A 27,990-nucleotide genomic window follows, 5' to 3' on the forward strand; every position below is an offset into this window, starting at 1 on the left:
TTTCTGCTGTCTGAGCTGTTCCTTTTTTTGACCGATGAGGTTCCATGCTTCACTGAGCTCCTCATCATCGGTTCCCAGATCAGTGATTGCCTTTATAATCAAGGGTTTTCGTGCCAAACCACTTGTATCAATTCCCAATTCCTCACACAATAGCAACAGGTCCGGTTTCTGCAGCTTTTGTAGGTCCATGATCGTTCCGAGTGTTGGCTACTTCCAAAACAACTGTGCAAACTACCAAACCTAAAGGCGTTTCAACACTTTTTACCAGTTCTAAAATCTAACCCTGTTCTAGAACCTGGTCCACATCAGAAGAAAAGCCAAGCACTCACCCACACATGCGATCGATGTTCCGAGCTGCTTTCTTGTTGGCCGATTGTTGCGCCTGCTTGTTGCTTGAGATGCCACCTCCGATCACCAGATGTTGTGGCTTGTAGCTTCAGATCCACCTCCAATCACCAGATGTTGTGGCTTGTAGATTCAGATCCCAACGCTGGTCACCAGTGTTGGGGCTTGTAGATTCAGATCCTACCGCTGATCACCAGTTGTTGTGGAAGTAGCCAACACTCGGAACGATCATGGACCTACAAAAGCTGCAGAAACCGGACCTGTTGCTATTGTGTGAGGAATTGGGAATTGATACAAGTGGTTTGGCACGAAAACCCTTGATTATTCAGATCCCAACGCTGGTCACCAGTGTTGGGGCTTGTAGATTCAGATCCCACCGCTGCCACCAGTTGTCGTGCTGCTGGGGCTATGTCGACCCGGCCTTCACTTGGTAGCGTGCAGAGACTCGGGGTTGAAGAAGGACTGAATCTTCGAAGTTGGTAAAATATGTACAAGCAGGTTTACTGGCACTTTGAGAAAACGTATTTACAAGAATATTTACATGAAAAAGAAGGGTACATCAGCAAAAGGACAAGCGTTAAGAGTTCATAGCGAGAAGCGACTGGATGAGCCGTTTACCCAGGGCCCAGAGCGACATTTCGTGCTCTGCAGCGTCCTTAAAAACCCCCCTATGTCCAGCCCCTCTCTGAAGATGTTGACCAACCAAATCCAGGGCACGCCCCTCAGGTATCGGCATCCAATCGAACACATCACTGCACTGATGGTCTGAAGCACTGACTGGTCCGGCATTCATTCGTTGGGCGTGATCACTTGTTGGCGGGAAAAGCTTGGGAACGGCGAGGAGAGGAGGTACATTTCTATTCTTCAGCAAAGAAACCACAGGCTGGTTCTGAAAAGGGGTTTTACTTCTCAGAAACCCGAGTGCACGTGGCGCCGCATAGGGCTCCCAACATGGTCCCTTTTCGACAATTGCAAATCTTTCCTGCATTCCCGGGAAATCACTTAATGGCCGTATGAGTCATGCTCCTTTCTTGTCCTGCACGTCAGCGGACATGTCACTCTGTCGTCTCCTTTGGATAGGAGGCATTCATCACTGGAGGATAGCACTTCTCGACTGGAAGGGTGAACAAAAGAAAGAAAGCACTTCCTGCTATTTCCCGCAGGGGGACGTTTCTTTGTGTTTTTCCAGACGTTCTCTTGACAGGGCCAATTTGGCATTTGCAGGTTGTCCACAAAGCAAAACATGCTTACAAAACAGGATTCCTGGAAACAGGCTCACTTAGAGCCATTGGACCATCACCACATTTCCAAAGCACTTATTCATGCCCACAGGCGAACAATAGAGCGCGCAAATGCGGATGCTTGGTCGTAACACTTGGTTTTTTCCGACGAAGGCTTCTCTAGAGAAAGCAAACTTGAACACAGCCCCGAGCAGCAAGAAATTGCAGTCCCATGCATCGGTTATCTTTATTCTTGGTTTCCAGTTTTGCATACTTTTCGAGCAATGATCAAACTGCTGCACTGTGTGGGCGCGCGGCAAACGATGAGAAAGTGCGTATTTCACCAGCCGTTCAATTTCGCCTGTCCACTTGTATAAGTGCTACGAAATTGCCTCCCGATATATGGTGCGGCACTTCTGAGCTGTCATCTGTTTATGGTGTTATGTCTTCTTTCGCAATCCCATGGTTTGCATCCGCCGTGCGCCATCTCGTAATATAAATCTGAGCGCAGCCAACCTGACACCTGTATGATGACTGTGCGCTTGCCCTTGTCTGTCGTTATCGCAGCTGCTTCGCCTCAGTTTTGTATTTTTGGTAAACTGCAGCTTTTTGGGAACTGCCGTTGTCTGGTGCGTTCATTCTCGCCTGCGGTGCCGTTCTGTGAGGTGCGGATGTCGATTCGGCATGCAGCGCCCAAGGTATCTCGCTTCGGGCGAACCATAAGTATGCTTTGCGTTCCTTGTCGTGGGAAAATATGCTTTAATTAAACCCACTGTTTGGGACTATTTAGCTTAGTTTCTAAGGATTGCGGTGGTACGTGTGGACCCTTAAAGGGTTGGGCGAAGCGGGCGGTTGAAGGATCGATTGGCAGGGGGTTTAGGGTTGAAACGAGGAGCAGATGAAATGTTTTTTTTTTTTTTCGTGGCGTGTTGCTCGAGCGCTATGAGCCACCAACCAGTGAGTCAGCCGCCAGGAAGAGGTGCTAGCTTCGCACCATCAAAGTAATGGCTGAAGAGCCGCTGTCAATGGGTGTCGATGGAGGCCAAGAGGGCATAGGCTCTCTGCCGATGCATTTCGGCACCTAGGCGGTGTTGACTGGTGGCGACCATTGACGTGTACTCATGGAGGCGGCGTTTCTGAGAAACGAGAAAGTTTAAACGTGTTGCCACATAGCTGGGCCCTTTGTATGGCGCCTGCTTATTGCTCCGAAAATAGCGTGACCAGAGCTCTGCTGCTGCTCCCGGACTCTCCCAGAGCAAATAGTGGGTGTTCGAAGGGCGTTTCCTGAGTTGCGTTCGCAGGTCGTGTCGCTGCCGACTCGCCTCGCGCAACAGCTGGTCCGAAGCACGCGCGCGGGAGCGAATCGCGCATTCGAACGAGCCCACTGTGCCACTCGGAAGCAGACGCGGCGCTCCCGGCAAGACGTAAAACGAACAGCTGCTTGCGTCAAGAACAAAGCAGCTCGCCGTGCGCCTGCCCCGGGCGCAAGAGAGTACGGCCTGTTTAAAGGCTTTAATTAGCAGTCAGTGCCAGAAGCTGCGTGAAAAAAAAAAAAAAAAAAAAAGTATGTGTGTGTGTGTGGGGGGGGGGGGTAGCGTTCGACGGCACTACTGCTGGGCTAAGTAGAGCACATACACGACGTAATCCAATGCGCCCCCCCTCCCCCCCCCCCCCTTTTTTTTTTCTTTCTCTTTTTCTGTTCTGGGCCGCCTGTATACGCAGTGTGGCTGCAGCTCGCTTTACCTTGGAAGCGTGCTGGGATCGAAGGGTGGTGCTTTCTTTCATGAGAGCCTTTAGCGGTGCTCGTCACCAAGGCCTTCTGTGCCCGTGCAAGACAAAAGAAACGGCGGTCGCGTGTTCTATCTTTCTCTCTTTCTTGTTCCCTTATTTCCGTACTTCAAGAAAAGACCTAAACGAACAGCTGAAGTTCGACAAAGCTCCAAATTCACATCCCCTGGCGTCCTCTACTTCTGGAGAACAAACTTGTAATTGGGCGAGTAGCCTATACCAAAACACACGATACAGAGCCCCCCCCCCCCCCCCCCCCCCCTCCCTCCCTCCCGCAATGTGATGTAGCTTGCTTATACATTTATGTAGCTGTTAGTGTCCTTGAGAGAAAAAGAAAATTGCCCTCTCTTCTCTGTAAAAGCAGTTCGATATGTTTACTACTGTAGCAAAATCCTGGCCATTGTGACCTTGTCCGAAAACATTGGTTGTTTTCCATAAAAGTAATTTCCACAAGGTGAACGAAAGGTTACTGTGAGCAACGGCGTGTGTCGGTTTGACATCAATCAAGCTCTTTTTGTGAGTAGACAAAACTCTATTTGCACACCTTCCTGCTCGGTGGAGTTCCACATATCTTCTATCATGCAGCACCGTTTCTGATGCCTAGTACTTTTTTGTTTACTTTGGCTGGTCGTGCGCCGTTCGCGCCATCTGTGGACATATTCTCCAACTCTCTGGCGCCTTGCTGTCGGGCGGTCTCGGGGATACCGGAATCCGGGCGCGTGCTGCATCGACAGTATCGCTGGTCGCTGCATGCTCGTATGACCATTTCTTGTCTTTCCCTGTGAATTTCAAAATAATTAATTATCAGCGATGGCATTAAAAAACAAATACAACAAAACTCGTACTCTCCGCTGTTTTGCCTGCTTTGGTTTTGCTCCGTTCCTTTACTTTTGTGCCCTAGCGCCACCTATGAACGCAATTTGTAACATTCACAACTATTGTGGCGGCCAAATCCAACTTCAAACATAAAAAATTGAAATGTGCAGCGAGTTGTTACTGTGGTAATTAACTGATCTTCACCATATCATGTTCTTCTGTGACCAAATGATGTTAAAGTAGTATGGAAGCTAAATTTTTGGTTTCGTATTAATTTTGCTTTCTGTCGTATAGAGTCGTAGGCAAATCCCGTGGTGTTTGTTCCCCTATGACACCATAATAATTTATAGTTGAATATCTGCTTGATGCTGTTCCGATTTCATTAGCTGAAAGGTATAGTAGTTTAGGTCACCTGATGCACGGAAAAAAAAAAAAAGGAACACCATAGCTGCTGATATATCATTTACTCATTCCACCTCTTGAATCAGCCCGGCTTAGTTGTAGTGAATTAAAACTACGTATGAAAAATGATATTGCGTTTTTTTTTTGTCCCCCCCCCCCCCCCCCCCCATCGCATGACCTTAAAGTGATCTGAACATGCACTGTTTGATTGATGGAACCGGAACATGAAAAGATGGAAGTCAATGCGAGCACATTTTTCACACGGCGAGTTGAAAAAAAGCAAGCAGAAACACGCGTATTCAAAGGGCTTAAGGTGGGTTGAAGCTTTGCTGGTGGTTTTCCAACATTGGCTGTACACTAGTTAATACAAAAGGCATGGATTGCAAATTTTGTAGCAAACTCCTAAATGCAATAAAGTACGGAGAGCTGGACAGCACAGAAAAACGAGGACAGCTGACAGCAAAACAGGGCATGCGCTAACTTTCAGCTAAAGGTTTATTCAGTCATAGGTAATGGATGCATGCGCCCCTGCAGCGCAAAACAGGATTGAAAATGTCGTCTACATCAAATATTTTTGTCGTTATACACCTTTTGATTAAAATGTACTGAATGAAGGGCCTTGAAAATTTGTATGAGGGGGAGAAATTGTTATGTTACACAACCGGGACTAAAATTTTGTGCTTTGAGCAGAATTTGCACCCGTGAATGTTTTTTCTCGTAAATGCAAAAACTGACTTAAGCTTTTGATTATTATATACTGGTTGTTTTAGCGAGCTGTCAAAAAATTTTAAATATAGCCCTCACAAGATCAGAAAAGTTTTTACAGGAAGAGACTCTGTCGTGTCGGACACAATATACTGAAGAACTATTCTAATTAGTCGGATAATTAATCAAAACGCACTAATTAACTTTCTTAATTATCGCTTTTGGGTATAGTCTCAATGGGGAGTCTAAAGCTGTGACCAAGACGATGCCATACCAGTTTTTGAAACGAAGAAAATGTCATTTTCAAAAGCTGTCAGCGCGAGCACAGCTTTTTTTTTTTTTTTTCCCTTCGTATGAAACCGAAACTAAGCGCAAGAGGCGCGCATGAAGATCGGTGCAGAAGCGACATCTGGTGATGACGTGTACAGTTAAAACGGTGCCAGATTTGAACTCCCTGATTTACTGTGACTTGTTCTACCCTTTATTTTGCACCCTCGCCCTTGAAGATGAAGATCACGCAGTTGCCAGTGGCTGGCCTTTCCCGTTCACTCAAGGTGCGAAGCAAAAAAATAATTAATAAAAAAAAAATCAGCGTGACGTTGCGCAATAGCGGTTGCGGATCTGTGTGCTGTAGTCACTTCATATGTTATCGCCGGACATCGCTTCTGTGCCTAGCTTCCTGCGTATCTCTTGCGCACATTTTCGGTTTCATTCAGGAAAAAAATACGTGGCATTTCCTCGCGCTGTAGGGCGTGAGAAAATGAGCTTTTCTTTGTTTCAGAAACTGATATGGCATTTTTTTTTTTCATGGCTTCAAACTCCCCTGGAAACTAACCTCTCAACTTTGACCATTAGATAGTAGATTAGTGGGTGTTAGTTAATTAGCTAGATATTTAGAGAAATCTTGCTGCATATTTTTTCTGCTGCAGTAGAGAATTTTTCTTCAAACTTTTTTTTTTAATTTTGAACCTACCGCTTTCAGGAATTTTTAAAAGTATTAATTTGCCGAAACACTTAGCATATTATTGATGTTATTGATTCTAGTTCGAAACATGCTAAATGCATTGCTCTAAAGTAGGAAAAAAAATACTTCTTGAGGAAAAGTACATAAACCTCCAAAAATGCTATTTTGAGAAAAATGGAGTTAAGCCTGCATTTTTCCTGAATACCCTTGTGTAATAAATGTGATCTAAAAGTTAGAAACTGTACCAGTGAGTCACCAAGTTTAAGAATACATTTTTTTCTACGAAGTAAGAAAAATGCATATGTAAACCTCCCACCTTCCCTCTCAACCACATGAAAACATAGTATAAGGCATTTTTGTATGTCGAAGTTTCAAATACCAAAGTGTAATATATGCTCTAACTTGTGATTTCAAAATATAACTAAGGATATTTTTTTGGAGGGGGCAAAACTATGTCTCTCTCCTCCTCAGTAGCACTTGTAACAGTAAAGCCAGTCTGCATAAAAAGACACCCACAGGAACAAAGAGGGGCCACTGCTTCAGAAGTGCGAAAAGCTTAAAATTTTCTGGAGTCTAAATTTTCTTATCTTACATGTTTGTGAAAATCAGAGGCACATTTTGCACAACTATCTGGAAACCTGTCTGGCTCAAATGGTAAATATATCCACAGATTGCAAAAAGGAATCATGAGCTAATCATGGACACCATTATTATGAAATGGGCTAGCATTTTTACGGACTATTGAAAGGGTTTTAGCTGGTGCTTTCATATATAAAAAAAAAGTTATCTTTTCTGGAGGCACCTTTTCTCATGCTTGTGAGTTCTCTGGCATTCATTTGTGCTGAGCTATCTAAAAATGTATGCTTTGTTTTTTAAGATAATATTTACCGTGAAACCAAATGGTATACCTATGGGGGCGTATATCAAGCTTTCTTAAAACTGTAACATAATAGTAAACTTTTCACGTAGCTATCACATTCAACTGCATATTTGAAAGGAAGGAAGGAAGGAGAACTTGTAGTAACGATGGGAACTTGGTACGCCTTAGCTCCTTACACCTAGTTTTTCAAATTTTTGGCACACTAAATACACGGTTGCCAAATACCACAGATACCAAATACATGATATGTCTGTGCACTCCTCACACATACCAGTTTGACGCATACTGTTATGGTCATGTATTCTCAGCGAGCAGAACTTTCTGATGAAAATGCACAGGGCGTGCATTATGACATCGACCCAGTGTTCTGTGAATCACCATTTCTCAACTTTTCCAAAAATCGCTGCGGGAAGAACAGGGCAAAATTATTGGCATAAAAGTTATTTGTACCAAATTCTCCAAAAGCATTTGTATGTGCATGCATATCCACGTGTGTGCACACACCCATGAACACATGAATACCCTGGTTCTCTGAAAGTTTGCATTAAAAGGCACTTACACCGTTTATTATGTTTCTGCAGATATATTGCAATTCATTATAGATTCTCTCTCAAAGAGCTTGTACCACAAACCGATGGGAGTCATTCGAAAAAACAAAACAACAAAACGCATGTTCCAACGGAAAATAGGATCACGACTACGTTCCATGTGATAGCAGGGAGACGTTTGTTTAGGCATGATGATCATGTGAATGAATTAGTAAAGCAGAGTGCTGCATTACTAACTTGATTTCATAAGCAAACTAGAACATACTGCTCTGAAAACATTACCACTGTAACAAGATGAAAGTGTCTGCTGCAATTGACAGAATTGGTTTTTGATTGCCACAATTACAATCTGCACTGCTGTCAAAGCAAGAACAACTGCTGTTTGTATGTATTCCATTAAAAACACACCCTTCTGACTTGGTCTCTTTAACAATTTGTGCTTGTTGCACAACATGACCTGAATTCCTGGTGTTGCAAGTTTCCAACACATTGGTTTTTGTACATTGAAGCAATACTAGCAAATTTATAAACTTGATTTCTCTATGTAGGTGCATGAGCTTTCAATAATGTATTTATTACTTTCTCAATTTCTATCCTTCGCGATTTGAACGTTGGAAGGTAAATAATTTTGATATTAAATTTTGTATGTTTGGCACATGTCACAACTGATTGTAAAACTGATTGTGAAAAACTTAGCGAACATCTAGGCACATTGGTGTTCTCCAGTGCGAAGAAATGATGATTGTAGCTATGTTGCCATCCCCCATCTCATGATAAGAGCCCACTCCCATGGCCAGGTCCAACTGGCTTACCTGACAACCCTTGAGGCATGATAAGTTACACATGAAGGTGACAAAAGACGGCCAAACAGTACATGGCTATGTCCTCTGCCTCTGTTCTGTTCACTTTTTGAGGTACTTGCTCGTCCTTGAGCATCATTCCACCTACTGGTCACACTCAGTATGTCAGCAGCTATTCCTTGAGGTGCAGTTTATTGAGGGACTCTTCCACTCAGCCCACCTGCATAGTGTGCTCACTGATTGGTAGGCAGAGGCAGGCATGGTTTTGGTTGTGACATAGTGTGCTGCCCCAGCCATGTGTGTGCATGTGTATCTGTGCACGCATGCACTGCAGGCAGAGGGGTTGTTGGGCCTTGGTGAGAAATGCTATGGTCAGTCACTCCTTTTTTTTTGTGCATTTATATACATGGGCTCAACTTCAGTGACACATCTTGCCACTGAGGAAATATTTTTTGTGTGCCCTCACATGCTTAGAAGTCTGAACGAATATTTTTCCTTAAAATTCGGCATGCTTTCTATGTCTTGTCGGATGACAGGAAGCTGTCACGTTATCAAAAGTCGTGGCCAGAGAAATCTGCTCCCAGTGCTTTATTGTACTCGAGGACTTCGCAGCACTGATAACGTTTTAGTCTACAGAATTAATAGAATTTTGTGTACCACAATTTCATCTCGGCTGCGCAACTTGCAGCACTGGAGGGAGAGTATGATTAATTTATAGCTAATCTCTAATTTCTGGCTTCCAGGAATTCATTATCTGCTTGCTTCGGTCATTTATTGCACAGTGCTTTAAACTGGCTTTTTTACAAGCTCTCCAACTCTTACTAAACTGAAGCTACACTGCTTACTGAGGAAGGAAATATAAAGTGTACATTGCTTTCACTAGATATGACACTGTAGTAACACTTGGTGATGGCACAAACTGGACACAACCTACAATGTTATGTCTTCATTATCCCCTTCAGGCGCGAAAAAAATCATTGCAATACAAAAAATATCTGAGGGCCATTTTCAATTTTCCACGCTTAAAATGACGTGTCCTGAAGAAACTGAAAGAAAATTGTTTTATTGGCTTTTGCAATGTCCCCTTTCGGGGACAGGGCGCCTCAATACAGAAAAAGTAATGCATGGTGTTCTTTATGAGACCTCAGGCATAAAAGAGGGTTAACTTCACTTCAGAGTATACTTGGGGTAAAAAAAGTAAGAGCAATTGCTCTGAGTAGGCATTCACGAAAAGATGTGGCACTTTCGGCAGCGAATCCGACATTTCGCTGTGCATCCTTCACAGCGACAGCGCTGCAAGTTCGGTATGTTAGCATGCGCTGGCTTAATGTTGTAGCCATCGTACCTAATAGTAGCTGTCAGTAGCAAATGTGGTCTAGCCTTCATCGCAACAGGCTCTGGCCAACAGCGCTATTTTTGAGGTATTGTGCTGTACGCGATTAGGTTGTTCGCAGCTTCAATCTGGAAGGCCGCCATCTCCAAAATATGTTTCTGTTCAAGCTTCTAGGCACTTGCATCTATTCAGCTGTTGCACAGCAGAAAAGATAGAAAGTGAGAAATTACCCTCACCGGTGATTTTCTGGTTCTTGACCTAAAAGGGTACAGTGACACATGGAATTTAAGTTTGTCAACTTATTGAGTTTGGCGCATTTTGAAACATCCAAAACAGTGCTTTTATTTGCGTTTTTGCACAGCAGGGCGCACAAAGCAAGAAAGTGACTCCAAGCACTCAGAAAAGAAGTGTGCCGGAGAGACAGCTTTCAGGTGCCCTGTCCCCGAACAGGAATGCTAATATTCAGAAAGGCATGCAAGGCTGGATACACTCGTAGCAAGAATGATAGCCATTATATCACAGTCTCGGGCCCTTCCTTCAATAAATAAATGCTAATATTTCGGTCAGCACGGATTCCTAACAGTCTGAAGTGTCAAAAACAAGAAGCAATTACTGTTAGCTTCATAGAACACAGCTGTGTTCATTTTTGCCGGGCTTTTGAGGCAGGATTTCTTTTACTTCACGTAAGATGGTGCCAGTTGTCCAACAAAGTAGTTCAGGGTGCATGCTTAAAAAAAAAAAGTGTTTTACATTGCCTTTTTGAACAGCAGGCCACACAAAGTTCACGTCCCCATATAGGGACACAGCACCCGTAGGGGCTATGTTCGTATCCAGTATCACTGGGCTGCTGTGCACAGTCCTGTCACATTAACTTACCCAAAAGCAGGGTTTGATTCTTCTCTTGTCATGGATCCCTCATGCCTCCCTTGAATTGAATTTCCATTGGTGTGCACCTACTTGCTGTGTGTGCCCAAAGTTTGAAAATTTCAAACTGCTGCAGCTAGGCTGCAATTTGCTGTGTTTTTCATTTTACAAAACTGGAAGAAAAATGTGGTGGGAGCTGCACCCACAGGCATTGCATGGCATTGTGAATTTTATTCATTTTAAGTGATGATCTGTCACTACTAGACATTACTTTGACTACTAAACAATGTTGAATTGTTTGCTATATCTGCAAGACTTTAATATAAGTGCAATCATGGGTATTTTAATGAACATAAGCTGCATAAACTTTTTCTTTAATAGATGAATTTTTGCAGTCTAAAGCAAAACCAACTGACTTGAGAATGAGAATATTGGGTTAAATGAGGCATTGCTTCAAGAGCATGGAGACAAAAAATCAAAACTCGGCTTGTGTTTGCATTTCATTGGAGGCAAAGTACAAAAACAGCTCAGTGCTATGCGATGTCTGTGCATGTTAGAGTCAAAAGTGGCCTGAATTAGTTTAGAGCCTTCTACTACGCCATCCCTCACAGCACAAGTGTCACTTCACAGGTTATTAAACCCCATTGAATACTACCATTGCTTTAAATACTTCTTGCTTTCACTTTGTGGTTATACTTATTTTGCCCTTGCCCCAAGATTAGCAGTGGAAGTTGAGTATTCGGTATTCATTTGTTATTTCCAGACTATAAATTAGTCATCTGGACACCTTGCCAAAGTTGATTAACACCTTGCCAAAGTTGATTACTGACAACCCTTACCATTACGCCACAGTTGAATGTAGGCATTGAGTGTATTATAATTAATTAGGACTGTCTCATGTGGATGCAACATGACGAACCTTCACGTACCATTTTCTCACAGGCACTCAGCAGCTGCTAGCATGTACCCAATGCCCCCGATGGCTTCCGGGGGCTTCAGGGGAGGCAGCAGCTACGCACCAACTTTGCCAAGGCTGAACCCTCCTCTGTTGCCTCCAAGCATCATGCCACATGGCCTACACCCGGCTCTAGTCACTCCGGGCCCCAAGCAAGAACTCTCTTCCCCTCTCCCTGACACAAGGTATGGATACACGGACATGTATGTGGTAGCCAGACAGACTTTTACTTGTCAAAAACGTGCAAAGCCACATTATTAAGGGCTGAGTACTGTTGCAGGGATGAATCTACACCCTAAAATGCTTCTCTCGGTTAAATCACTCCGTCGTTAGTACTGAAATTTGATGCAGAGATGTGGCATACGGCAGTCTTTGTATTTTTGTCTTTGCTGCTTTTGGATTACATATTTTTTTGATCAGATAAGAGTTATTTCGAAATTCACGTCATCTGCACCGTCGACAGCCCAAAACAAGCATCTTCCACTGATACTGGTGGTGTCATTTGGTGCCTATGCAAGGAAGGAGTCTGTAATTGTCCGTTAAAAAAAAAGTGACAGAAATTGTTCAAATTATCGATTGCCTTGAAGAAAGTGCCAAAAATCGTTTGCACCACAGTAGTTTGATATAAAAGCACTTGTATGATGGCTGTTTACATATGAGATGAAACCTTGCAAGAACAACTTTTTTCTGGTTTAGTCAAGTGCTTTACTTTACATACACTGTCTGGAACATTGAAGAAAAAGTGCTCTAAAATCGTTAGCACCTCCACTACCCTTTTTTGCTGTGAGATGCAGTAGCAGTGATGCCTCTTCACAAAAAACAGCCTAGTCACATTTTGGCTTGTGTGAAATTCTTGAAAGGGTAGCTATAGAAAGTACTTTGTTGCATGTTTTATTTTGATGGAATAGGTGTATGCATTTTGAAATGAGATAAGCACGCATAATTGTTCAAGAAAAAAAAACTATTTGCTTAACTTGTTCTCAAGTGCCTTCGAAATAGAGTTCCAAACATACTTGTTAAGCATTTAAAGCAGTTGTCTCGGGAATGGATCATTTGTAGTATCAAGTCCTGAGACAAGAGCTTGTTTTTTTCTCTTTTCTTTGTTACTGAGCTTGCAGAAAAGGTAGTAGTTAGTAATACATGAGAGTGCCATAGACGGCGCATGTGAGAAATATGTTTTTTCAGTTTGTTTTTTTTTTGCCCCATACAAAAAGAGCAGAACTGCTGTCATGCCTGCTATCAGAAATGGAAGTGCTGCACCAATTGCGCCATTCTGTACCTGCTGCGATCTGACCTGTTGCTCCAAGCTGCTCCAAAACGGCAATTTACGCAATTATTGACCATCACAAGTGTACAACACCAAATTTAACTGATTATTATCGTTGGTTGAGCAACATTGGGTGCTTGCTATAGAAGAGCACCAACGTTCTTAGATAGAGCCAGTTGGAAAACTGGGGTGGCACGCAGTGCTGTGGAGTGGCAAGGTTCCTCTATTTTTTTAGGTAGCAAAAGGTCTTGGATCTAGCTATATGCCGGTTAGCAGCACGTGACCTCTTTGCCGCCAAGCTCCATTCAAAGGATCGAGCAGTGCTCGCTGTGCTGGTGAAATGCACGGCGTTCTGTGTTTGCGACCGTCATATTGGCCGATTAGGCAAGCAAAAAGTACTTCACACGCCTCAATTGCAGTTTTAGGAATGTATATGCAGTACTTGACGCTGTGCCTTCGGCTGCCGGAACTGTGCGGAAAACGGGAGAAAATTCTTTTCCGTATCTCACTGCGATGATAGCAGCAACAAATTTTGTAATATTGGTGCCTCATGGATGCTAGTAGGTACCCTTTATTAAGCAATACCTTATACATCTCGCTTAGCCGAAAAGCGGTCGATGTCGTGGTAGGTAGTTGTTGCCGGCACTGCGTCTCGGAAATAGTTGAGGACGGCGTAAGAAAAATCTTATGGCAATTAGTACCTCTCAATGTAGAGGTAAAGAAATCAATGATTAATGAAGTAAAAAAATAAAAAAAATGCAGAAAAGGCGTCTTCAAAGGTGTCAGAATGAAGTGCTATTGCTTGATGATGTTATTTAAAATTTCGAGCATCCATTTGATAAATTCATTGAAGTAATCGAAAAAAAAAAATGAAAAAAGTGAGCTTCAAAGGTGTCAGAATGCTCAGAATGAAAATTCAATGCTGGCTGATGGTGATAAAGGAAATTTTGAGTGTTATTGACCAAATAAAGTGATAATAAAACTAAAAAAGTGCAATAAAGGTGTCAAAATTCTCAAAATGAAAAGCCAATGCTTGATGAGATTTTTTATGAAAATTAAGTGAGTGCAATTCATCAGTTAATTGATATAATTGAAAAAGAAAACATTGGATAAAGAGCACAACTGTGTCAAAATGCTCAGAATGAAAAGCCAGTGTTTACTTATGCTAAGCATCGGTGTCTGGAAAAAAATAATTAAACCATAAATAAATTTGAAAAAAAAAAAAAATGAAAGTCCCTGTGTGTGAAATTTAATTGCATCATTATTCTAATGGAATAGTCCCCCGGGCCGGTATTACAGAAAGTGAACACAAACTGAATGATTTTACGTCAGCTAATACGCACTTCTGGTGTAGAGATTTGCTTGAGCTCTTTCCCTTGGTGAAACTCCACACCGGAAGTGCATGTGAGCTGACGTAAAAGGGTTGAGTTTGCGTTATACTAGCCAAAGCCTTTCGTGTCATTTGCTTTTAGCCAACCACAGAGCGTTCCGAACTGAACGCAAGCTGAACAAGCTGAACGCAGTTTTGTAATACCGCTCCCGGCAAGCTATAAGAAAACAAAAATATAAAGCAAATAAAGAATATAAAAGTGAGGATATATAATTGATTGGCTTTGTTATCGCGTCATACCGTTTTTTTTTTTCTTTTTTTCTTTTTTTTTGTAGTTCTTGGAAGGTATGCATGGGTTCGTAATCCACAGATGCAGGGAAACCGACTTTCTCCAAAATAAAGCTATAGGAATACTGTGTAAACGAAATAAACTCGAGCCAAGAAAAGTGTAGAACGGAGTACTGCCTAATGCTTACAAACGCAATGACGCCCATTGCATTAGAGCTCTGTGCGCAACGACTTTTCCAAGATTTGCAGAGCACTTGGAATCTACTTATTCTTTATTTAGAAAGTTTACTGAAATATTGTTTCTATTTGTTTGCTATTAATTTCAAAGCACAATTAGCAGTTTCCTAGCCGCTGTACTCAGTCAATGGCTCAGAAGAATGGGCTGGCTCGTTTGACTCACGCGTTTTATTTCGACGATTATGTGGCACAGGCATGTGTAAGTTACTGTCCCTGTCTTTTGAAGTTTCCTGAGCAGCATAGGACACAAATCTGTTTAATTAACCGGTTTATGTGTGCACCGAGTGCGGCTTCATGAGTACATGGCATGCACGAAAGAGAGCGGCGCATCGTCTGCTACCGCTGCCCCTTGGACCTCTCGAATGGGCACTCGTGTAGTTGTCGCTACCTTTAAAAAAAAAAAGAATTCTTTATGGAATGCGACCAAACGATCGCCAGCCAATCTCAAAGCGACTGCAGCGCCCCTCCCCCTCCACTGCGGTGGATGGGTAAGACGGAAATTTTAAATGCTATTAACCCCCTTTTTACGGCAACGAAACAGATAATAAAGCTTTTGTGTTTTTCAACACACTTTTGTATACATGTGAAAGCCACCGCATTTGCAGACGTGGTTCAAGCAGGCAGGCAGCCGACACGCTTGAACTTGAGCCGCGTCTCCAACCTCCTTGCTTCAAACGCGTCTCTAGACGCGGTGGCTTTCATATGCATACAAAAATGTGTTTAAAAATGCGAACACAGTCTTAATTTTTGTTGTGTTGCAGAAAGAAGAGGGTTAGAAGCATTTAAAATTTACGCCTTACCCATCCACTGCAGTGAAGGGGGAAGGGGCGCTGCGCTCAGCCATTGAGATATGGCTAGCGTCATATAAGTGATCGTGTGGGCCCACGCCCGCACTGTTTTCCAACTGTCTCATATCTCATTCACAACAGTTGGGGCACTCGAGCTGTTTGTCATAACTCTGTTATAGCCGCGGCTTTCACGAAAGGCAGCTGGCAAGAACTTTTCTGAATTGAAATTAATAGCAGCTAATCGATTCCACTGCTGTTTGCAGTTGTCATTTGTCTATTTTTCTTTCATGAGCTCGAGCAAAAATATTCGGAATCATTGCACTCCTAAATAATTCTGTAAATGGGATACAGAATAAATTTTCATGCAGTTTTTGGACTAAAGTAAATTGTTTTTGTTTTGACCTTCGTTAATTCGAAAGTTCAGATAATTTGAATTAGGAGCGCGGTCGCGGCCGATGTCCATTTAAAGGGGACATACATGCGAAAAGCGAGTGTAATTAGCCGCGGCGCGACGGCCGATCACATCTCTTTGCCTGCGTCCAGCAGGGTAGATGTCAACGATGGGTGGCGAGCGGCAAACGCACTGATGTCCAGTGACATATTGGGGTACGATACTTTCCGCCAGCAATCGCAGAAATGGCCTCCGCGAACCTGAATTGCATGCAACTTTTATGCTCACGCACATTGTGTGCGCTGTGGTAGGTATGACGATGATCGGAAGTTCGCAAGTTCTGAAATAAAGCTCAATCGCATCGTTTTGGATTTGCTTTCATGCCAATCCGCGGCTGCCAAAAGGTGCACGCATCGGAAGCTGCTCGGGGCATCACCGCTCTTTTTTACTTTTGTTTTGGGATGACATCACGCTGTTCTAACGCATAACGCATACGTCCCGCGCATGCGTCCACATTTTGGTTCGCCTCGCCTTGGTGGTGCAGTGGTTAGGGAGCTCGACTACTGTGCCCAAGGATGCGAGATGGAATCCCGGTTGCGGCGGCCGCTTTTCGATAGAGGCGAAAAGCTAGGCGCCTGTGTGCTGTGCGATGTCAGTGCACGTTAAAGAACCACAGGATTTAGAAATTTCCGGAGCCCTCCACTAGGCGTCTCTCATAGCCTGAGTCACTTTGGGACGTTAAACCCCACAAAACAAACAAAACAAAACTTTCTGCTTCCTGTTGATCACATGCAGTTTCACCGCACAGCGCGCTTCGCCATGTGACTGTGCAGTGAAGCATCCTCAAAATGCAAAGGGGCCGCTTTGTGCAGCGGTATCGATACAACTGAGTAGCACTGCGAAAGGGTTAGAGAGGCTTTTAAGATTTTGAAGCAATCCTTCGACCTTCCCGGCAGTGTGCGTACCCAAAGCAAAGCACTTGACGAAACCAGGAATAATTGTTGTTTTTACTTGCGTTTCATCTCAAATGCAGACACCTGTCATGTAGGTAAAATTGCTGTAACGCAAACAGTTTTTGACATTTTTTTTTCTATTCCATTCAATAAATCTAACTTTAGTCCGATTTTAACATATTTTCTGCTCTGTTGGAGGCCAAATTAAAAAGAGCTCTTTTTAGGCGTGGAGAAAATGCGCTTAGTAGCAATTTAACGCCATCTGCCTGTTCCAAAGCTGCTCCAAAATAAGACTTTTTCTGCTCCTATGCCTGCTCCAAATGGCTAGAGCCTGCTTCCACCCCTGTGCTATGAATTCTAAGAAGGTTGCATTTAATTTCATAATTAGAAGTTGTGTTCTAGAATTGGAATTAGGGTCTGTTTGTTAACATATTATCTAGGCATAGAGAAATTGTATCACCTATTAGTGTTTTTTTTTAAAGGCTGCCAAAAACTCGCCATGTTCGTTTATTGACTGTGGTATTCTGCTGCTGAGTATTAGGATGTGGATTTGCTTCTGCCAATGCAGTGTGGCCCCTCCATTTCCCAGGCATCCTCTGGCCATGTACCACGCGTTGGACTCCTCCAAGTGTAACCAGGGGCGACCAAGCTCACGTGGTGACCTTGTGAATGGTGCAACTGCGGGTCTCAATGGTCATGGCGGGGGGCCACCTCCCTCTCAACCAGCAGGTCACCCACCCAGTAACGGCAGTAGCAGCAGCAGCCAACCGCACCAACCACAGCAGCAGCAGCATAACGGCACGGAGAAGAAGCCCCAAAAGCCGACTAACCATGTCAAGAAGCCCCTCAATGCCTTCATGCTGTACATGAAGGAAATGCGTGCCAAGGTAGTCGCTGAGTGCACCCTCAAGGAGAGTGCGGCCATCAACCAGATACTTGGGAGAAGGGTGAGGAAGCTCTTTTATTTTCCTTGCTTGCTTAATGATGGTATAGCACTCTTGTCTCCAAACTTCAAGTTTCTCTCTTTAGCAAAAATGCCAAGACTTGAATTGCAGCTGCTATTTGGCTGATGAAACTGAAATATGCTGTGCATGCTCATATTCATATATGTATGCTGCGATTTGTGTTTTTTGATCATTAAAAAAAAGAAGCACTACGAAAATTTATGTACTCGCTTAACAACGACACTTCTTTTTTATAACCCAGCCTACAAGCCACTTTTTACAGATGGTGCCTGAAATTGAAATAAAACCTCTAGTGGAAAGATACACTGTTGTGTGTCAGATATTTTGTCAGTTGTTAGATAAAGAGGCAAGAAATGTACAACTCTTATCTTTTTTCTTCTTGTTTTTTGTTTTTGTTCTGTCGAAATTCGTAAGCTCATGCATATCGGAGGCATTCATACTCGAGAATTTTGTGAGATATGCTGTCTCACATCTGCACACAGACTGTGAGTTAACTAACAGTGGTGACTAACAGGTTGCCTTTGACCACTTGAGGCAAAAATGCACTGGCTAACAGCCCTCAAAGGAGGCCCTTCAACCAATAACGTCAACTTTTTGTCTTGATGCCACAGTAGGGCATTCCATTTCTGTGGCACGTCATTCGCCTGCGATTCTTTTAAGTTCTATCCGGTGGTCTTTCACAGTTCATTTACAGGGCTCCAGCTGCAGCCTGATTTCACACTTGTGATATTGGTCTTAGCAGGTTTACTTGGAGGCCTTACAAGATGCTTGGGACAGGTTCAAGGTTCCCTTCATATTTTTTTCTTTCCACTGAGGGTACACATTAGTCACAGTGTTCACATTGTTTGTGGGTGTTGCTGGTCCGGTGTAATCCAAACCCATTGTGGTTGCAGTGCCATATTCATTATTCTTAGACAAGCACCTATGCTGGTACTTGGTGGTGCATTGGAGAGTCATTTTTGTATATTGTACTGGGACAACTTGCATAGGCAGTTTAATTCACAGCGTTGCATTTCAGTGCACTGGATATGATTTATTGCGGTGGCGGGACTGTTGCAATTTTTTTCTAGCCAGTTTTAGCTGACTAGAAATTCATAATTTCTGATTGTTTAGGAGGTTCGCAGGCTTCATTTTCACTATTCGAACTGTTTGCAAATAGTTTGAGTAAGGAAAGTCTTGTGTGAATCGGATAACAAATACTGTTCAAACCTGTGTTAAAAAAAAAAATCCATACCTCCATTTTTGCAGTGAAAACTGCGTAGCAGCGGCAATATTTTGCCGCTCCATCTTGCTGTACTGTGTGCCCATTATTGAAGATATCAAAGCAGAACTGCTCCAGTATAGTAAGCAGCCTCCTTTTGGTGGCATCCACATGAGGAGGCTTTACCGTGCTAACTACGTGCAGGTCATGATAACTACTTATTTTCAGCATGGGGAGTGCACATCTGGGCCAAAATGGCAAGCCATCTTGTAAAAGGCTCTGGGGATGGTCACAAATGGGTGATGCGAATATTTGAGCGTTAGCTGTGGCATGCGACAGCAAAGAGTTTTTCGAAAAGCTGGGCTGTCTTCATAGCTTGTTGGCATGCTACCTAGTTTAGCAGGAAAGTCAGAGCAATCACAGTTTGGCATGGTGCAGAGGTCACCTGTTTTAGCTGCTGGTGCATTAATTAACACTCAAAGAACAAACAAACGATAAAAAAAACTGTCAGTATGCCAATCAGTGCCTGAAACAGCGTGCATGTAGTCTTGTATTGTGGCCAATAGCTGCTATCACCGCTGTCTAGTAGTAAACCTCATAAAACGAAACTAAGTAGCTATAGGGCACCTCCAGTCAATTGTGATGTTGCCAGGGCCAGGACACTACGCTACCCAGGACCAGTTTGAGTTAACTGGTTGAAGGGGCCAAATTTTCAATACACAGTACTATGAAACTGACGTATCTGACTTCAGCCACCACTGATTGACACACTAGGAGCAAGACAAAAATTTTGTATTATTCGAAACCAAGGAACAAATTAGAATGCATCGAAGATATAGCTGGCCAACCAAAGTTCTGAAATTTGTTTGAATTATTGTGAGCCTGATGTAGGTAGCTCTTTTGTCTATAAATGGAAGTACAGTTTTTTTTTTCTAGGCTGCTGGCTCCAGTGTATTTGTATGCAGTGCTCACATTTATGTGCTTCTCCCTTTACAACAGTGGCACAGCCTTTCCCGGGAGGAGCAGTCAAAATACTATGAGATGGCACGCAAGGAGCGGCAGATCCATATGCAGCTGTACCCGGGCTGGACAGCAAGGGATAATTATGCCATCAACAGCAAAAAGAAGAAACGCAAGAAGGACAAGAGCCAGGATGGAGGTGAGTGACTGTCTAGAGCTTCTTTTGCTAAATTAACCCATTGTACATTGATGGTCTAATGCTTACATTAAAGGGGAAGCCCCCAAGTTTAAGTTAGGTTTATAATAAAGGATTAATTACTCGTTCGCATCCACAGAAGTGCAGCCGTACGACTACAAAGGAAAGGTATACAGCTTTTACAGAAACTTCCAATCCAGTTTCAGAGGGAGAGGTGGTGGCGGCGTTCAACAGTCTTAATAATTGCAAATCTGAGGATAGCGTGGGTGTTCAGTTAATGCCAGTAAAATTTGTTATCCTTGATATATCGAACTGCCTGACACATATTTTCAACTTATGTTTATCAAAAGGCGTGTTCCTACATAACATGCAGTCGGCGGTAGTCACAGTATTATACAAAAAAGGTGATAGAAACGACCTTTCCAACTATCGCCCAATATCTATCCTGCCTACCTTCTCAAAAGGATTTGAAAAGTTAATTCTTGATTGTCTTACGTCTTTTATTAATCATCATAATATTTTAAACCCCGCTCAATTCGGGTTTCGGAAAAACATCTACTGAGCTTGCCCTTCTCGTTCAACAAGAGTGTATATACTAAATAGTTTTGAAGAAAAGAAAAACGTCTTAGGCATATTTTTAGATTTCTCGAAAGCTTTCGACTGCATCAACCACAAAACTTTAGTCAGTAAACTAGACAGGTATGGCATACGTGACACAGCCTACTCTTTAATATCTTCCTACATAGCCAATAGGACACAATATGTTGAAATAAACGGTTTCTCCTCTGCAGTCAAGCCAGTCATCTTGGGAGTTCCACTAGGCAGTCTCTTAGGCCCCCTTCTTTCTATTCTCTACATTAATGATCTTGTTTCCATAGATTCATCTGCAAAACAAATTATTTACGCTGATGATACAAGTCTGTTTTTCTCTGGTCACTCAGGCATAGAGCTATCCAGTCGGGCTAACATAACCTTGGAAAAGATTGAACACTGGGCGTGTCAAAACAGTCTAAAACTCAATGTCAATAAAACAAAAGCTGTTCTCTTCCATCCCAGAAATAAAGCATTTGAGCTGCCTTCTCTTGTACTCAGTGTCACTAAAATAGAAATTGCTCACTCTGTGAAAACGTTAGGCGTGTACTTTTCAGAGCACACGACATGGGATGTTCACATAGAATATTAAGTCAACAAGCTATCATGCACAATAGGTTCTCTACGCCGACATTTCCCAGTATTTCCACTTACCATTAACATTATGCTTTATAATTCACTCTTTTTGTCTATTCTGAACTACTCCTTGCTAGTATGGGCAACAACAACAGCAGAAAACATTACAAAGTTACTACTCCTTCAAAAACGTGCAATAAGAAATATTGCTAAAGCTTCTTACCTCGAACATACAGGACCAATATTTCAGCAGCTAAAAATGGTTAAAGTAACATCTATGTATAACTACGAGTTTTTGCGATTATATAAACAAGGCATCACTAAAGAGGACAACATACTAACACTCATAGCAGCGCTTCAAGACAACATAAACACATACAACACCCGTAACCCGGAGCATTGGCACGTTACAGCGTGCCCGACGAACTATGGCAGGCAGATGCTTCGCTTCAGGCTTCCTACCATATTACATCAATACTTTCCTAATAGTGGTCGAGATTTCTCTCTTCCTCCCATTAAATTAATCCGCAAAATGTTTCTATGAATACATATTTTTAAATTAAGTGTTCTATCTTGCGGCGTGTCTGTATTATTTTCATGTATTTTTCCTGATTTACCTTGTGCTTTTTTGTAATCTAATTATTTCTCCATTCATTATTTATTCATTGTGTAAGCTTGCCTTCTCTGCTGTGAAAAAAGTCTCTAATGTGACTAGTGTGGCTATGTGCAGTTTCCATGTCACACATGGAAAGACAGTAAACATAACATCGTCCTTAACATCTCTTCTACCAGTGAGACATAATTATATGGAGGTTATGTCTAATAAGGACGTGGCAAAAGGTAAGTTAATGGGGGCGACAGGAATGTAGGAACACAAATCATGTAATGCTCACAATCTTGATTCGGGTTGCGTTTACCTTTCATAATGCTGCTAACATCTTGTGAGAATGCAGTGTAGTGTTCTTTTCTAGATAGCCTGCCAAAGCATCGTGATGAGTTGGTATATCATGTCATTGTGCATTGGCACTGTAACGCAATGCCTTTAAGCCTTTTGAAGTTACATTTCAGTTACATTTAACCTTGAAAGGCCATGATTAGTCAATCTTTGGCAAGAAAAAAATGGCACCATACTATGGCCAAATCTGTGTGCACCTTAAGAGTGCAGTTTTTCTAATCTCAGCTATTGGTTCACAAGTTGCTAAGGTACTTAGGTGTCACATTGGCATTTGGCAATGCAACACATGGTAAAGCTACTGCTCTTTTTAGGTCACCATTTTGAGATACTTGCAGTAAAGGAATGAAATAATGGACCTAGATTTTGGACTTCCCTGCTCTTTCCTTTGTTAGTCATTATCATTTTTTCAGGATATTAATGTGCAAGCTAGAAATGGGTTGTAGAGGTTGCATAGGTGTGGGTCTAAGGGCACTGGTCTAAGGGCACTGTCATTTTGCCAAATAAAGAGAAGTCATAAATGCCACAATTAAATAGCAACATGTTTTGTATGTGTTTTTTTTTTTTTTTTAAACGTTTGAGGTGTCGTGCACATGTGCAAGTAGATTCGTGTTGGGGAACAGTTGCTTTCTATTTACACTGAGGTGTTTTGAGTAACATGAAAGTCTGCAATGTGTATTAATTAGAAAATTGCTTTGTTGATATTAATTTTAACAGGTTGTAATTGTGTTTCAATCAGATGTCCACAAAGTTTCACTGCTGAGGTTTATATGCACGGTAGTACATGACACTTGTGTAAATATTATTTTTTTCAGAAGTTTTTTGTTTTAGTTCTACAAGTGCACTTTTTGTCAGTTTTGCTTTGTCATAATATGTTTTAGCTGCCTCCCATATCTCTGCAAAAATCCCTTGCACTTGGCCCCTCATGTGTTTGCTTTGAAACTCGTTTTCATGAATCCTTTGCAGTTTTGGCTACAGTATTGCCACAATGTTTTCATTTACTATTGTCCATAGTGGCCACCACTCTGTGCTTGGTTTATGATTTAGCAGTGTGTCTTTATGTGTGTGTGCGTGCTTGTGTGAAGTTTTACACTTGCGTGTGTGTGTCTTGCTGCTTTCTTCTTTCGCACATTCCACACTAGTCTCTCATCTCTTCTCTTTTTTGATTGTGACTTGACTATGCATGATCCACACGCCAGGGCTCCTTTCACTGAATGGCTCGTTCGTTTGTTACACTTCTGACATGCAGCTGTGGCTAGGTCAATGGCAGTGTAAGTAAGATTTTGCTGAAAACTCTCACCCCCCTTTTTCAGTTTGCTTCAAGCCCCTCTACTTGTCCCTTTTCTTTCATACCCCTGGGTTACTTTTGCACTTTCCTGCATGTATGACTCCCTGCCTGGCCATTGACATGCTGCATGGTTCACCATCTCTGACACACCTCCTCCTCATGTGTCTGGTGCACCACCATAATTTTTGGCCAGAAAATGTGCTCTGATCAACTTCCTGCTTGTGTTTTTTCATGGGCGGTTCATTATGCCTGGCTAATGCTCCAAGAATGTGACATGCCCTGCTAAGTTTCTTATGTTCCTATCATTCTGTCGTATGCAGACCTCTTGTTTGCTGACAATTACTTTTCTTTAATTTTTGTACGGGCAATAATGTTTTTGTTATTTTATGTCGCAAGTAATTTACGTTCTGCAAATTTAATTTTGTGTCAAGAATGTAAGCCCTGAGGTTTTTGTAACAAAAACTCGGCATCCATTACCTTTATCAATGAGTGCGCTTGGCATACTTCAGCACAACGGGTAATTTAGCGCGCATGTCATGACTTGTTCCTCCTTTTTGGATGGTTATGAAGCAGATATTATAAAGTTCCACATATATGATGGGACATGACATATGTGTGTTGCTTTGGTTTTATTTGGTATGGGCTTTGAACAGGCAATGATGTTTTCGCATGTCGTATGTTTATTCCAGATGAGAGTTATGTTCCAGTGAAGTTCAATTTGGTTTTTTTGCACCTTGTTGTTAGCTGTATGTGTGTGTTTAAATGTGCCAACATGTGACTGACTGCATGAAACATTTGCCTCTAACCCTTTGAATGTTGCAGATCTAAACAATCCCAAGAAGTGCCGAGCAAGGTATGGCTTGGACCAACAGAGTGACTGGTGCAAGCCTTGTCGGTAAGAAATCATATTAATGCACATTACTTGCCCTTGGAAAAAGTATTGCACAAGTTCATGAATAGGTTAGCCTGGTCTTTTTTTTGCAAGTAGTTCTTCTTAATGGAGACAGTTTTGGGAGGCATTTGAAAACTGTCAAGTTTCTTTTTTTTTTTTTCCCCTTTAACTTGTGTTTTTACCTAAAAATTTGGACATCATTAATTTAACCAAGTCAGATGTTTATTGTCAAAACACTTCATCTTGCCTTGAGGTGCAGTGGCTGTCAATTTTGAACTAAGAACCAGACTGTATGATGAGCTCAGGACATTTGCTGGGATGACATGGGTATAGCTTGTGTGGTATGGAAACAGTCGGGGATCAATGGTCATTGTCCTTCAGTGGGCACAACTCAGTTTGTGGTGGTGATGTTAGGGGTGCATCCAAAAAACCTTGGACTGGCTTGACAAAGGGATGTACCCCTACATACAGGAAAAGCGGCAGCAACTGAGCACGTGCGGAAAGAAGAGAAACGTAACAGTAATTAAAATAATTATACATGGCTAAGCATTATCAAAAAAAGAAATCCCTTTGCCAGAAAAATACACAAGTGATAGCTGTAAAAACCTTCCGGCCAGGTGAGTTACTATCTGAGTTACCATCGCCACCGAGTGATGAGGCAAAGGGTGATGCCGATGCTTGCAAGTCGACTGGCTCACCTTGCACGGAGAAGATGTTTCTCCAACATTCTCGAACTCTCTATGCGACACCACGCTGACACAACAGAAAGGTTCGCCAATTTCGTGACGCCAGGCGTCTAAAAGAGAGGCGCATTGGGCACACCCCCCACTAGGATACCTAGAAGGAGTGGTGTTAACAACACGGCATGCCGCCCATAGAGAAGAGCAGCCCCTGTACACTTAAATGCCGCTAGGGCAAAGCAGAGTGCTATAGTCAGGGTGCTGTCAACGTTTCTGAGGGGATTGTGGAGATAAGCCAGTCAGCACGTGATTTGGCATGATTTGTCACTGTGTGATTTTGTGTTGCTGCGGGTGCTACTTGTTTACTCTTGCTGTGTGCCACAAAGATACCATTAACATCAAAGAAAACAAATCTCGGAAATAGTGTTTCGTTCCTGGATGCACCTCTGGATTCAAACAGAGTTTGGAAAAGAGTCCCTTTTCCGTATGCCGGCTTGCAGAGAATAGTTTGTGATGTAGACGCTTATCGTTGCAAGTGCCGACAAACCAGTTCAGGACAATTGAGCTGTTTGCAAAAGATACTTTGATGCAGGGTATGCAAGTTCCTGCTTACCTTATTGCTTTTAAAACAACAAAAGCTCATGTAACAAGAAACAATGGCCTAGAGTTGAAGTAGGGCTTCTGCAGAGAATAGCGTTCCAGCATTCTGCACATCTCTCACCTGTTTATTTACATTTTCATGGTCACAGTCTCCCAAACGCTGTTTTTTCTCACTTACTCTCTAGTCTCTGACCAAGTTATGCAGTAGTGCTTTTTGTCTTTGTTTGTTGGTAGGTGTATCCAATGTGAAATCAAGCACATTGTAAATGGCAGTGAGGTCATAATACTGTGCGACACTCTGGTATTAAAAGAGGGTATTGTTTCCTAACCTTCCTTTCTCAAAGGAAAAAAATAGGCAAACAAACATGAGAGCTGTGTTCCTTCGAAGAGGACACAAACAGAACCAAAAACATATTCACAGGAAGAAGGACTGCCAAAAATTATGACACTTTAGCTTCACTCCTTTAGCACCACTTTTGTAAATTGAATTACTAGAAAGGAGAGACATAGTATCAGTAGTACTTCTTGGCAGGCACCTGAGCCACACCATAATGGAAGGGAGGAAGATGGCGGTGAGAGAAGATAGAAGTGCTTTAATGGAGGGCTACGGAATAATTTTGACCACTTGGGGATCTAAGGTCCGCCTTTTCATTCCGCCAATTTTTGGTATTCAGAGACTGGCACAGAGTTTGGCAGTGTCAGGGGTGCAACAGCTGAGCCATAAGCGTGAAATTTGTTAAATTTGCGCCATGCTGCATCAGAATGCCCTGGCTATCCGCAAAACTTGTCCATACTCGTGGACAACTTTCTGCGGCCCTGATATGGCCAGCCACGATGTTTCAGACACTGCAGCATGCATCACTTTGCCTTTTAGTTTTATCGAACGCCTACTCATATTTTTCTCTCTGCATCCACATACTTTCTCTACTTTTGAATTAGCATAACCGTTGCGGTTTGAGGATGATTCACCGCACGAGTCACTGTCTATGCAGTGAAGCATCCCCATAACGCAAGAGGTGCATCAGTTATGGCTTTTGTGTTTGTGCTAATATAACTGGAGGTGGTACATGTCAAATTTATTTCGGGCGTCAGCAAGTTGGGAAACGCACAGCAGCCCTACCTATTAAATTCCATAATATCACAACGGAGCCCAAGGGTGCCAAAATTAACGTTTATGGATGCTGGAACATCGAAATACTATAAAGTCTGCTCTGTGCACGGAATACATAACCTAATATCCCGAGCCATTGCCTCCCCCCCCTCCCTCCTCTTAATAAAAGATAGTCAAAACCACTGAGTCATCGCCAGCCCATAGGAAGCATAATTCATGGGCCGGAGATGCGCTCGTTCATCAGTTTGCTTTGCTTACAGCCCTTTTTTACCTGCTTTCGGCATTTGCCTTTTCACCTTTTGGCCACTGTTTTTTTTTTCTTCTTCTTCTTTTTGTCTTTGTTTCTGTGTCTGCTTTTTAGTCAACATTTTGTTTTTGTACTGCGGTCACTTAAATACAGGCTGATCGCAGTCACGGCTTCAAATTAAACTCTTTTGGAGCTACCCTCGCACGACACAAGTTGCGGATTTCGCAGATAGTAAAACATTGTTTTATGAGCCTTGCAAGCAACATAAGATCCCGTCAAACCAAGATTGTCAAACCAAGCTAGATGAAAAAAAAAAAAAAATAAATAAGAAAAAAAGCATATTCTTTAGCTTTTTCTCGTTTTTATTCGGTCTCCGAAGTTTGAAAAATTAGCCTCCTGAATGTTATGACTCACATTATTATTTTTTTTATTGCGATAGCATGTCTTGCAGTACAAAATGCTTATTTACCATTACGCAGCACTGGTAATAGGCAGCCCTTGCTAAATTTCCTTTGGATCACGTTCATACGGTCCGATAGTCATCTTTTGTGCCGAAAGTAAGAATTCTTTCCTGATTATTGGCTCCAAAATTTGAATACGTGCTGCAAAGTGCAGTTTTTTTTTCTTCCCCCCCCCCCCCCCCCCTTCCCCCTCCTTGTGAGCTGCTTCGAATATGGATTTTACTGCTCCGAAACGGCTGCTCCAAAAATTTCTATAAATCCTATTTAAGCTGTTGCACTCCTGCAGTGTTAAACATCTTTGTTTGGTTTTGGGAGAAAGGAAGGCGCTCTATTTGCCTCACTTCTCGGTGGACATCTACGCTTAAAGAGCAAAATACAATGGAAGGCACATACATT

At 42.5% G+C, this 27,990-nt stretch overlaps 1 protein-coding gene across 3 annotated transcripts in view; it reads left to right on the forward strand.

The window, feature by feature from the left end:
* The window catches only part of pan (transcription factor pangolin), a 215,918-nt gene that overhangs the window by 181,493 nt on the left and 6,435 nt on the right, over positions 1 to 27,990 (forward strand). For 2 of the 3 annotated variants that reach the window (XM_084585839.1, XM_084585841.1), the window contains 4 exons: positions 11,608 to 11,805; positions 17,443 to 17,821; positions 20,040 to 20,199; positions 24,426 to 24,498. In XM_084585839.1, the coding sequence (XP_084441965.1) occupies positions 11,608 to 11,805; positions 17,443 to 17,821; positions 20,040 to 20,199; positions 24,426 to 24,498 (810 nt within the window). The remainder of the gene's footprint in view (positions 1 to 11,607; positions 11,806 to 17,442; positions 17,822 to 20,039; positions 20,200 to 24,425; positions 24,499 to 27,990) is intronic. The other variant, XM_084585840.1, reaches the window with a different exon arrangement.

Source organism: Amblyomma maculatum, unplaced genomic scaffold, assembly GCF_055883805.1.
Source record: "Amblyomma maculatum isolate TAMU_Amacu unplaced genomic scaffold, ASM5588380v1 scaffold_13, whole genome shotgun sequence".
Lineage (NCBI taxonomy): Eukaryota > Metazoa > Arthropoda > Arachnida > Ixodida > Ixodidae > Amblyomma > Amblyomma maculatum.